Below are 13,169 nucleotides of genomic sequence, written 5' to 3'. Positions count from 1 at the left end.
ACGTCACATTGTACCTTAGTGATAAATGGTACATTTTAGGGCGGGGATGTGTGTAAATCTCAAGCTCAAGGGTCCCGGGCATAGCTGCCAATTTCTCTTATAATCTATAGACTTTGGGCTTCTTTTTTTGGGGGGGTTGCTTGTTATAAAAATCTGACAAGCGACTTTTTAGAAATTTAGAATCACTTTTCCCCAACATGAAAATACTGACAATGTCTACTGTGTATTCAGCATTGTAACGCCCGCAATAGAGAGATCCCAGAGATTTAAGAGATCCCAGAGATCCGAGAGATCCTGCTCCCCATGTGAGGGTCTGCAGCCCAGGTACCACTATGTCTATCGGCTACACTAAACTGCATCTAGGTATACAAGTGTAGTAACCTGCAATGGAACGGTGTCCAATCCAGGATGTATTCCCATCTTGTTTTCAGTGTTCCTATGATAGCCATCCCTGACCAAGATCATCAAGTTCATCCATCTGTGTATTCCAGGCTGTAAGGTGATGAAGCAAGTAGCATTGCCTCTTTATAGCTCCAGGCTTGGTTTACTACGAGTGTAGAGTTGCATATGTTCTCCAAGTTAGTGTGGGATTCCTCAGGGTTGCCCCAGGTGTGTGTGTGTGTGTGTGTGTGTGTGTGTGTGTGTGTGTGTGTGTGTGTGTGTGTGTGTGTGTGAGTGTGTGAGAGAGAGAGAGAGAGAGAGAGAGAGTGTGTGTGTGTGTGTGTGTGTGTGTGTGTGTGTGTGTGTGAGAGAGAGAGTGAGTGAGTGAGTGAGTGAGTGGATGAATGAATATGTGTGTTCCTTTTGCCCTGCATAGTGGTATACAATCCATGATGTGCTCACCTTACATCACACCTTGCCCCAGACCAACTGCAACCCTGATTAGGAGGAAGTGCTACTATAGACAAATAAGCTATATTTTGTAAGTCAGGTCACATCAATCTACAGGTTTCTCCATTTGTTTTTGTTCTTCTGCATTTTTTCTATATAATCTCTGTTTTTTTTTATATCAAATAAATTGTTACAGTAAGTGATAATGAAGTAAATAAATCCTGTCAGCAACTGCCATGACTGAACATATTAAATCATTTGTACATTATTAATGAGAGATAAAATTGGCCTTTGTGTATGATCCTTCTTTGTTAATAATTTAAGCAGGCATCACTGACACAGTCTTTTCTTACAAACAGAGCAGCACACCATGACCTTCAGTGACCCTGGTGCTAATAAGAAAGCATTGATGTGTGCAAAACAAGGGAGACTGAATGAGGATGGAAGAGAAGCAATGAATGTAAAGGTTCTCAATATGCTAAGAAATGAGACAGTATAACTTTTCAGAATGAATTAAAATGTTTGCATAGCTGGCAAAACTTTTCTCTGCATTGAGATGAAGAAGGAGAACTGAATTAAGATACATTGAGCTTTCTAAGTTTAAATCATAAAATTTGTATTTAAGTCATTTCATCAGCAGCCTTCGCTCTCTTGCCTGTGGGTTGCAGTTTAACTCTAATTAGAGGGCAGTTTGGGCTGTAATGTCCTCGACCTCCCTCACTGGTTATAATTCCCACTTAAAAAACAGTGTTTTATGCCATTTTCCACAGAAGAACACGGTCATGAAATCCTGGAGGCCATTAGTGCACAATCACTGAATGTTGCTGAGTCATTGCTCAAAAGATTTGTGGACGTTTGAGAAAGATAGAGCGAGGAGAAGAAAGGCTTTCATCCAGCATTACCCACGCCAATTACACCCACTAACTTTGCACAACATAGCCTTGTTCCCTGCTCATTAAAAACAATCTCTTTCATACCCACACTGAAACATTTAAACTTGCATACATTTGACTTTGGGATTTGTCCTTATAAATAAAAACATAATCTAATGACTTTGTAATGTTTTTCTCTCTTATGATTATCCCATTCCTTTATAAACATTATACCATTTTCTTTGTTTACAATTGTACTTTCTATAAATAACCACTAGATGGAGCAGGTGTGCTGTCTATTATTCGTGGCACCTGTAGTCTGTGTGTGTGTGTGTGTGTGTGTGTGTGTGTGTGTGTGTGTGTGTGTGTGTGTGTGTGTGTGTGTGTGTGTGTGTGTGTGTGTGTGTGTGTGTGTGGGTGTGGTAAAGAAAATAAATGGATGGACAAAACTCTCTGGACTAAATTGTGTCTAAGATTCTTCTTCTTTCGGCTTTCCTTTCAGCGAATCATATCTCTCCACCTATCCCTATCTTCTGCATCCTCAACACTTGCACTCACTAGCTTCAAATCCACATTAATTACATCCATATACCTCCTCTTTGACCTTCCTCTTTGCCTCCTGCCTGGCAGCTCCATGTCCAAAATTCTCCTACCAATATACTCACTCTCCCTTCTCTGAACATGTCCAAACCATCTTAATCTGGCCTCCCTAACTTTGTCTCCCAAACATCCAACATGGGCTGTCCCTCTGATGTACTCGTCCCTAATCCTGTCTAACCTTGTCACTCCCAAAGAGAACCTCAACATCTTCAGTTCAGCTACCTCTAGCTCAGACTCCTGTCTCTTCTTCAGTGACACTGTCGCTAAACCATACAGCATGACCGGTCTCATCACTAGCCTGTACACCTTCCCCTTGATTCTTGCTTATATTTTTCTTATCACACAGAACTCCTGACACCTTTCTCCACCCACTCCAACCTGCCTGCACTCGCTTCTTTACTTCTTTCCCACTCTCTCCATTACTCTGGACTGTTGACCCCAAGTACTTAAACTCCTGTACCTTCTTCACCTCTTCACCCTGTAACCTTACTGTTCCAATTCCCTCCCTTTCATTCACACACATGTACTCAGTCTTACTACGACTGACTTTCATTCCTCTTCTCTCCAGCGCAAACCTCCACCTCTCCAGGTTTTCCTCCACCTGCACCCTGCTCTCACCTACAGATCACAATGTCAACTGCAAACATCATCGTCCAAGGAGACTCCTGTCTGACCTCCTCTGACAACTGGTCCATCACTATAGCAAACAGGAAGGGGCTCAGAGCCGATCCCTGATGCAGTCCCACCTCCACTTTGAATTCCTCTGTCTGACCTACGCCACACCCCTCCACTGTCCTGCTCCTCTCATACATGTCCTGCACCACTCTGACATACTTCCCTGCTACTCCTGACTTCCTCATACAGTACCACAGCTCTTCTCTTGGCACCCTGTCATACGCTTTCTCCAAGTCTACAAACACACAGTGCAACTCCCTCTGACCATCCCTACACTTCTCCATCAACATTCTCAGAGCAAAAATTGCATCTGTTGTGCTCTTTCTGGGCATGAAGCCATACTGCTGCTCACAAAGTCTAAGATTAAACTTCCCTATTACTTCACATGTATTCTCTCCATACAAGTGTGGAGACCTGACCTGACCTGACCTTCCCACCATATGGGTCTTCACTCAGAATGTTACCCCAAACACACAATTGTTTAAAATGTCTTTGTATGTTGTATTATGAAGTTTTCCTATACTATTCCCTCATACTGTGGGTGAGGTGTATTTACATAAGGTTGGTGTGGATGAACATGAGAAACTTAAACCCTCACCTATGGACCTTCTCATTTGCTACTGGTTGCTCCCCAAAGCTATTTTCCAAAACCTAGTTAAAAGCCTTCTTAGAAGGGTTGGAGGCTGACCAAGACCAAGTCCGTGAAAATGCCCATGGTAAAATATCTACATTCTTTTGATCATGCAGTGTATATTATATAACATCCCAAATGACTTAAATGGTTTAAATGGCTTTAATGCAAAAGTGGATGTATAGGATTTAACTAAAATTTAAATGTCTTATAAGCATCAGAAGCAAGTTATCCTGTTATATTTCAGTTCTGTGGCATTTGGTGCAAATCATTCAGTTACTATCATTTATAGTCACAGCGTACAGAAGCCATAGCGTACAGTGGCATGAAACAATGCTAGACATGAGTACTGTATTGTAGGAAACCAGTGCCTAGATTTAAATCTTTTTTTATATGTAAACAGAAGCTATGAGATACTGGCACTATCCACATTATCATCCTCACACTCTGAACCAGAGAGTTTGGCCACAGGCATTCGATTCCCGACGGTTCCCTTTGCCAATAGTTTCATAACTATTATTTAAGTGAAAAGGGTTAGATAAGAGCCTTAAAGCCATCTTACATTAATTATACACATTAGAAAAGTGTCTGAGAGGTTGTCTACTATTCTGCAGCAACCTTAATTATTCATTTTCAAACCTTTATCTCTCTTTCTCTCAATCTCTCACACACACACACACACACACACACACACACACACACACACACACACACACACACACACACACACACACACACACACACACACTGGACCCTAGTGCTTTAGAGAAGCTCTACATTTACTGCATGTTCAGTGCAGAGGACCAGCTTGATCTAGCAACAGCACAAGCATAAGCCCGGTCTTCTGTATGAAGCAGTCATTAAAACTGAATTACAGGGTTTGGACTCTGTCTACATCACTATCTACTGCCATTTGCACTGCATTCTTTTCCAGGCCAGCATTTGTTTTTGTTTTCTGTAGCTTATTATATAACAGATTAAGGCTCTTGCACATAACATATATCTACACTGAAATACAGTAACCTGATTACAGTATAATCCTTGATGAAGTGGCTACTTTTATTGTTTCTGCACATAACACCAGAAATGCAGGAACTCTACAGAAACACTGCGAAGGTCTCTTTGGATCGACCAAGTAAACTCCTGCATGACACCCATCCCTGGCATGGATTTAGCATTTTAAGCGAATAAGCTGCGAGTCTTTTCCTGTTCCATCACGAGTCGCTGGGTGGCAGCACGGAGCTGTAAAGGATGTTTTGGTTGTGATCATCAGCAGAACCGCTATGTGGGCGGAGACACAACACTACGTTCACTCACTATATTGTTTAGCAGAAGACTGGAAGTGGAACCGGTCGGGAGAAGAAGAAAAAAAAGGAAGAAACCAGTAGTAGCTGAAACGTGGTCCATATTTAGACAGTAGTGCGCGTTGTGAATCAGTATTGGATCAAACTATTATTCTGTTTTATTGTTAGTTAGTTTTTATTCTGCGGGCGCGGCTTTTATCCCACAGCCGAGCGTCTTGTTCTGTGCGTGGGGGCTTTTATTTCTCTTACAGTCGGCACTGAGAAGCGGAATGAATGACCAAGACAAAGGTTGACGCCGCGTCTTCGACTCATTTCGTCTCGGCTAAAGACAAGAGACTCAGGAGCAAAATGGAAACGGAAAGCGGGCGTGAAACAAGCGACGTTGTGCAGTCAATAACCCAGGAGAAGAAGAAACCGCACCGCGCTCCTTCGCCTGCGAGACCCAAAGACGTGCCCGGATGGTCCATCACCAAGATCCGGGGGGGGATCGGTACACCGACCCTCAGTGTGAAGCCGGGGGCGATCCATTTAGGTAGCCGCCTGTCCAGACGCAGCCCCATTAGCAGTAAAGAAACAAAGGATAAGATGGGAAAATCACCGGGGAAATCCGCCCTGTCTGCGCTCGGTGCTACGAAGAGTAGCGTCAAGTCAAACAAGGCCGCGCGGAGGAAAGTATCAGATGCCAGTAACGCGTCCGACGATCTGAGCAAAGACTCAGGAAAAGATTCGGGTAAACTCTCGCCCACTGACAGCAGCTCCGAGCTCTCCGACTGCGGCTCGGAGGAAAATAAGCTTTCAACAAGCAGCGATAGAGAAAGCAGCAGCCGTGGCGGTGGAACCGAGAGCGAAAGCGCGGCCGCGGAACAGAGCACTGCTGGTGCCGGGAGGTACGGAGAGCGCCTCGCGCTGGGAGGAGACGCGGGACAGGACAGCACTTCCCCGGGGGATGAGCGCTCACTCACATCGCTCGATAGTCGGATGCCTGCTAGCACGTCTTTGGCCTTTTCTGATCTTAACGAGGACCTAACGGAAGCAATGCACGAGGAATATCTCAGAGAGATCGAAGAACTAAGATCAGAAAACGACTATTTAAAGGTAAAAGAGTGTGTATCTGAATGTCCTGCTGGAACCTGTACAAGTTCTGAACTGAGTCTTCAGTGTTTCAATTTACCCTCTGAATTGTTGTCTTTATCAGCACTGTCTAGTAAATCATGGACAGTTTGCAGACAGCTTTATCCACAGTGACTTACATGTTTTATGTCTATTTATACAACTGAGAAATTGAGGGTTAAGGGCCGTGCTTAGGGGCCCAGCAGTGGCAGCTTGGTGGACCTGGGATTCAAACTCACGACCTTCTGATCAGTAATCCAACACCTTAACCACTAGGCTACCACAACTCCTTTAACTCTCTCATCCTGTGTCAGCTTTGAAGATAAGCTAATGTGATTTATAGGTTGTTCTTTGTTGTGGACAGTCTGTAGATGAGAGAACAAATGATTGATTAAGGGTTGGCAGTTTGAATACCTCTAGGTTGAATACTCTTGCTGGTAAACATACTGACCCACAGGCTAAGTGCTGGCTACACATGGGCAGGTCTTAATACAAAGTATGTGGCAGGCAATAAACAAATTTGTGCAACTACACAAAGTTCCTTGTTCAAAATGGATAACGTGCTGGTGTTTATCTTCTAAGAAAGCTGGTGTATAAAGTCTGCTAAAAAGTGAATTGAACTTATGATTTATGCAAGATACAATTGAGCTGAAGTTTAAGGGTCTTGCTCAGCACCAGAGCACTTTGATTACGGGGATGTGGTAGCTTAGTGGTTAAGGTGTTGGACTACTGATCAGAATGTTGTGAGTTTGAATCCCAGGTCTACCAAACTGCACCTGCTGGGCCTCTGAGCAAAGGCACTTGACCCTCACTTGATCAGTTGTATAAAAATGAGAAGAAATTTAAGTTGTTCTGGATAAGGGCATCTGTCAAATGCTGTAAATGATTGTGCTGGGATGTGAACACACAACCTTTTGAACCACTGCAACTAACTCGGCTAGCTTTCAAAATACCATGGATGGGTTTTTGAGCATAAAGAAGCATGTTTATCTCTGTTCAGAGCCAGTGTGCTAAGTTTAATTCATTGGAATCCTAGTTTATGAAGTATAATTTAATAGCCAGTGTGTTGGTGCTTTAAGATCATTTTGACCTTTGCTCATCAATTCCTCAGAATAATATATCTACCAGAACTGACCATTTCTTCTTATTGTGAATATATTAGCTGTTGCTGTGCTGCAGCACTGACCTACATTCACATAAACTCTGTCTGTTATCCAACATTTACATACCATGTCCTATTTTAACCTCTCTTACGAGCCCTTATATCGACTTGTTCAGGACGTTGATGTTTCCTAAACATTGCTCTGTTTTGCAAAGCAGGAGTAAAGGGAACTAGACTGCAGCTGCTGATAAAGGAAAGAAAATAACACAAAATGGGCATAAATAAAAGTACAAATAGTAGTGTGAAGGGATTACATGTCTTGCTCTGAGATGAACTGAGATAGGGCTGAGACAAGACATTTGGCTGTTCATGGGAAAGAGGATCAAAATAACAGTACTTACATGCATCATTAATCCTATCTTACTTCAGTTGTTAACAGACTCTAGAAGTGACACTGTAACAGTGTAGTATGTTACCTTATAGAGACATAAAAAATAAGTCAAACAAAAAGGCCTGGACCAGGATGTTATACAATAATCATGTTATTTATTATAGTAAAATTGCGTGTAATTTTTTTCAGTGGGTGATGCTGCAATGCATCTATAGAGGTGAATATATATTATATATTAAGAGAAATTGTATTGTTTACTGACTTGTGAAGAACTGCGGTTATTCAAGGTGTGTGTGTGTTTCAGTGGTTAATTTGTTTCCCTACATTTTAGCCCTTTTCATGTCACCTTATGTAGCTCTGTGTCTTTATCACTGTGAACATCAGCTATATATGGTGTGAAATGACAATAAAAGCCTTTTGACTTGACATATGTGTATATCAGGATGAGGTTGAGGAGCTTCGCTCAGAGATGCTGGAGATGAGAGACATGTACATGGAGGAGGATGTATACCAGCTCCAGGAACTTAGGCAGCAACTTGAGCAGACCAATAAGACATGTCGCATCCTCCAGTATCGACTGCGGAAGGCTGAGAGACGCAGCCTGCGTGTCGCTCAAACCGGCCAGGTAGACGGAGAGCTCATTCGTACCCTGGAACAAGATGTAAAGGTGAGCGCGAATAATACCTCAGCATGTTTTTTCTGTATAGATTTTTTCTTTCTCTGTGTATTTTTATGATGGTTTGTGATATTATCTGAAAATAGTGTAACTGAAAATATATGAATATTGATGAATAAATGATATTCTGAGCTTGCAGTTTTTCTGCAGCTTTCAGCCAATGCACTCTTTAATTTCATTGCATTGAACAGGAGTATAGCTTTCATAGAAAGTAATTACACGGGTATTAACTGTTGGTAGTTTAAATGAAGAATCCTGTGCTTGCAGTATCAACAATTAAAGTAGTTTTCTGGGTAAATAAAAGCACAAAATTTTGGGGAACTGACTTCAGTGCTTATGCCAGGAATGATATACATGCAATGCTGCCATTATCATCATTCCAAATCTTAGGAATGTTTAAATGATGATAAACAAAATACAGCCTCTCCCTCCTTACTGCAATGCGGTCCCACTGGTGAGGTTTTTGTCTTCAGTTATAAAATTGTGTGTTTGCATTACAGCCACCATGTGAGCGTCTTCAGGACAGAATAGTTCACGCTGTCATGGCAAACATGAGGTTTTTGTTATTTTTAGTGTGGTGGAGGTTTTAGCTGCTATAAGGCAAGCGTTTACAGGAAATAACTTGTCTTGAGGACATTTCACTACAAATGGTAAAAAGTACAACTTGTCATTATTTTCATTTGTTTAAGTTATTCACTGGAAAATTACTGTAAAGTTGAAAAACGGGAAGGAAACATGATGATTTGCTTTTGGAAAATAATGAACTTTGGGGTTGTTATGCATTCTGGCGTTTCTGCATTACATAGAAACAGGAAAGGGTCATTCGTTTTTACCTAATTCATGATCAGATCTACAAATTTATCCTCAGGATCTAACCAGGAGTAGTTGTTTAACAAGGTTTTTAAGAGCTTACATTAATGGCTTACATGTAAGGTTATTTAGGCCTCAGTGCCTTGTGGCCAGGACAATGCCTCTCTTCTCAAGCCTCTCAGCTATGGAAACTTCAGTGATGATGTCATTCCCTTAAGCCACGTCCCGCTACTGGCGAGTCTTGTTTTTAAATAGCCAATATGTTCTTAGTAACACACACAACAAAAGAAGCTGTGTTCTGTCTTCAGCAAGGCTAACATGGCTGACATTTAAATCCAAATGACCTCAAGTCCATACTGCCTGTAATCTTGATTTGAATCGTGCCTAGCCAATCACATAAAGCGTAGCAGTTGTTGGCAGATGGGACAAAATGGGCGTGTAGGAAGGATTTAAAAGTAAACACTCAGTGTGTGTCAGATTCTTTAAGTGTTAGCAGGAGTCTCCTAACAGTGGGCCAATTGTCTGTCTGTGCTAGTAGTTAGAAGTTCAGATTACACTGTCCTGTGCACACTGCCAGTGCTTTGCTGTTTCAGCTGAGTTTAGATGGTGTCGTGTGACTGACCACACCACAGAAAAACACAAAATCACTGGCTGATCTGTGTCTGAAATTCTTTATTTGAGAACATATTTCTTATCTGAACTGCAGGATTCATTCAGTTATAAAGCACAATACTGATTTAAAAATATTTGTATAATCCAGGATAAAATGTTGAATACAATATTGATGTTTCTGTTGTTTTTAGTAAATGTTTGGCCACTTATCAACCCTCTGTCTGTTGCTGTTTGGTACGTTCTGAATGAAAGACAACCAGTCACAGTTTAATCATGCTTTTTCTGTATGTGTAACTACTGTTTTGTTCGGTTTTGAAGCATGCCTTTAGCAGTTCCCACATTTGGCTTTTTCCTGTCAATTCACAGAGCACAAGATGATGTCATGTTATGTAGGTCATGAGGGATGCTGTGAGGCGTGATGGGAAACTTGGACTTTAGGAAAAGCCTAGTACGCTTTGCTGCCCCCTTATGCGTTGACCTAATTTTTCAAAACCCGAAGACCCAGTGTGTCTCTTAGGGAGAGAGGGACAGGGAAAGAGAATCTGACAACCTGGACAACACAGAGTGAGAAAGAGAGACAGACAGACAGACAGACAGACAGACAGAGATCGATGGCTGTTATGGTTTAGTGAGTGTAGTTTGAAGAGGCACTCTACATTATCTGAAACTCTTCTGGCTGCATCCATATACAATTGAGTATTTATCATACAGAGAAATTCTCAAGAAATAGTTAAACTATATACAGATCACAGAGACCTACACAGGAAGAAGCTTTCCTTGAGCCTCAGTCTAATCAGCGTTTCCTCTGTCTCAGCCAGCTCACAAACTTGACTGATCCTGAGCTCTGTTCACCCTTGGTTACTTTATGACTATTTTGGGCAAGGTTTTTAAACATGGAACTTGTAGTCATCATGTCAAGCCAACTAACAAAAAGTCTTAAAATATCTGTTTTGTGAATCAGTAACGGTTCCGAGTAGAAACACTGAGATCTTCAGTACACAGAAAGGAGTGTTATATTCAGTACAATTGGATGCTGTCAAAGCAATAATGAAATACTGAAGGCACTCAAAATCATCAATTGTCACTTCAGCATTTAAAGGTGTCTTCATGGTTAACATGGCAAAAGCATTATTAAGTATTCTATAATGAATAAATCTATGTTAACAACTATTGTAAATTTGGCAAAGACTCGCTAGCTAACTCGCTAGCTGCCATCTCAACATTAGCTACTTTTTGAGTTGTTAAAGCTGTAACATTATTGTGTTATATTTAAATGTTACAAACTTTTGTTTATGTGTATATCTATACTGAAGTTGAATCCAAAGCGGGCATTTAAAAAAAAAAAGTAGTAGTATAGATATATATGTGTGCAGATAGTTTCAAGTCCCTTGTTTGAGCTGGAGCTTTAAATTTATGTCTACACCTTTTAAAGTTTCGACATCTTGCCTGAGGTAATGGCTGATAGCAGTCTTTGCTATGCTGTAATTAAAAAAAAATAAAAACAAGGCCAAAAAAAATCTAATGAATCTACATCAGGAAAAGTGCCGCCCCTCCTCCTTCCTTTTCCTCCTTCCACATTCCACAGACAATAAGAGCTACATACATAATGACTCGTGTGCTGCGTTCACATGTCACAGTCAGTCCAACATCTGACATAACTCGCAACAATGATGACCACAGAGAAGCCTGGCAGTACTGGGAACCTGAAGCTTATCAGAGAAGGTGTGCTACAATTAGGCAAAAGCAGCGTTGTTTTCTTTGTCTGTGAAGGTAAAATCAGTTGGAAAATAGGCCAAGGGTGTTGAAGGAAAACCATGTCAGTGTTGGATTAATGACTTTGCTGTTCTAAAGGAACAGGTTCTAAAGGTTCACTCGAGACTGAGTTCATATAAAGAATTTAACTCTCTCTCTCTCTCTCTCTCTCTCTCTCTCTCTCTCTCTCTCTCTCTCTATATATATATATATATATAAATAGATATATATATATATATAATATATATATATATATATATATATATAATATATATATATATATATATATATATATATATATATATATATATATATATATATATATATATTCTAAATTATATTAGATATATGTTTCTAACATTGGTTTCTATGTCCCAATCCAAAGAATTTAGTTGTAGGCTGATTGGCATCTTTAAACTGTACATAGTGTGTGAATGTTTGTGTGTGATTGTGCTAGATATACAAACGACTGCTTACACTAGCAATATTCAAAAGATTGGACATTAAATGAAAATGAATATTAGATCACATGGTGGCCATGGCATGGGGAATTTTCTACATGTTCAGTCCCCTCCGAACCTATTGGAACGACAGGGCAAGCTTGATTGACTATAATGATTCGAAATTCTCTTAATTTTATTGAGCTGTGTAAATCAAACATTACACTATGTGTGTGTTTTGCGGATTCATTGTAATGGGAAGTGAAATGATCAGAGGTTTACTGAAGAGCAATTCAGCTGGCTTGAATGAAAGATGACCTCAGATAAACCTACATGATTAAACCTACATGATTTCAGTGAGCAAGTTGTTAAAAACAGCTGTTTGTTTGTGACCTGCTGGGTCAGGCAGGACCACACACATACATGGGTATCTCTTTCATAGTTAATCGCACTCCTTTGCTTCATGTTGAATGTTTTATATGGTACACACAGACAGCCGATTATGTCTTTGACTGTTATAGGGTGGAGGGAACAAGACAAGGGAGGGAGCAAGGCACTTTTAACATCTCTAATGCCCCATGATAAAACACCTCCTCCTCACCTTTGAAACCCCACTGAACCAGCCCTTGTTCTCTTCTCCATCTTGGCTCTACCTCATTAATCCACCCCCGGGTGTCCTCCTCTTTACCACATCAAAGCAGCACCTTTTAGATGTGTTAAAGCTGGCACACAGATGCAGGTCCGTGGTGACAGACAGGAAAGTGGAGAGTTTGGTGCAAATAAATCATCATAGCTGCTTTCAGAGGACTGTTTAAAAGATTATTCATTTTAATGTAACTTAAAATATTATCTTATTTTGGATTAAATATTATTATTTATCATTTATTTTATTTTAGTTTGGGTTTAAATTTACAGCCTTTTTTTATTGTATTCTGTTCCTGATGAATCTGATTATAAACACTGCCACTATAAAGCAACATAAAGTGCTGAAAACAAACTCAGGAGGCTTGTGGAGTGAAAAGGAACATTGATGCATCGATACTAACATAGCTGACTCTGTGTGAGGACATAGTGCAACTGAGAGTATGACTGTATTGATAGGACAACACAAAGAGTAACTGGTGGAGTGTCAGAGATGAACAGTGATGGTTTATCCTGCAAAACAAAAATGGGAAGGGATGGAAAGATAAATAGAGTACGAATAGATACACAAGTGAGAGGAGGCAGAGAGAAAGAGGCAAGGCCAGCTCTGGTATAAATTGAAGGATGGTATGTACACAGAGGGGTATTGTGAGTACCCAGCTGCTCTCTGGCCTTGATTCAGAGCAGGGATTGGTAAGAGAGAAATGAGAACCACTATATA

At 40.7% G+C, this 13,169-nt stretch overlaps 1 protein-coding gene and 1 long non-coding RNA gene across 9 annotated transcripts in view; both read left to right on the top strand.

The window, feature by feature from the left end:
* The first annotated feature begins 30 nt into the window (after positions 1 to 30).
* On the top strand, positions 31 to 2,037 carry LOC113641866. 2 transcript variants are annotated; one of them, XR_007139272.1, is made up of 5 exons: positions 31 to 324; positions 432 to 499; positions 818 to 922; positions 1,191 to 1,291; positions 1,602 to 2,037. It is a non-coding gene; the product is annotated as an uncharacterized LOC113641866 (long non-coding RNA). The 2 variants fall into 2 exon arrangements; XR_007139271.1 differs by having other exon boundaries at positions 33 to 324; positions 1,191 to 2,037.
* A 2,865-nt stretch (positions 2,038 to 4,902) lies between these two features.
* soga1 (suppressor of glucose, autophagy associated 1) overlaps positions 4,903 to 13,169 on the top strand; it is a 45,190-nt gene continuing 36,923 nt past the window's right edge. For 3 of the 7 annotated variants that reach the window (XM_047806982.1, XM_047806981.1, XM_047806980.1), the window contains exons 1-2: positions 4,903 to 6,008; positions 7,959 to 8,183. In XM_047806982.1, coding sequence (XP_047662938.1) covers positions 5,187 to 6,008; positions 7,959 to 8,183 — 1,047 coding nt within the window. In that variant the 5' untranslated portion in view covers positions 4,903 to 5,186. The remainder of the gene's footprint in view (positions 6,009 to 7,958; positions 8,184 to 13,169) is intronic. The other 4 variants (XM_047806979.1, XM_047806978.1, XM_047806983.1 and 1 more) reach the window with 2 other exon arrangements.

The sequence above is a fragment of the Tachysurus fulvidraco genome, chromosome 23 (assembly GCF_022655615.1).
Source record: "Tachysurus fulvidraco isolate hzauxx_2018 chromosome 23, HZAU_PFXX_2.0, whole genome shotgun sequence".
Taxonomy (NCBI): domain Eukaryota; kingdom Metazoa; phylum Chordata; class Actinopteri; order Siluriformes; family Bagridae; genus Tachysurus; species Tachysurus fulvidraco.
Note: the sequence above shows the minus strand (reverse complement) of the source record. Positions and strands in the feature narration are given on the sequence as shown.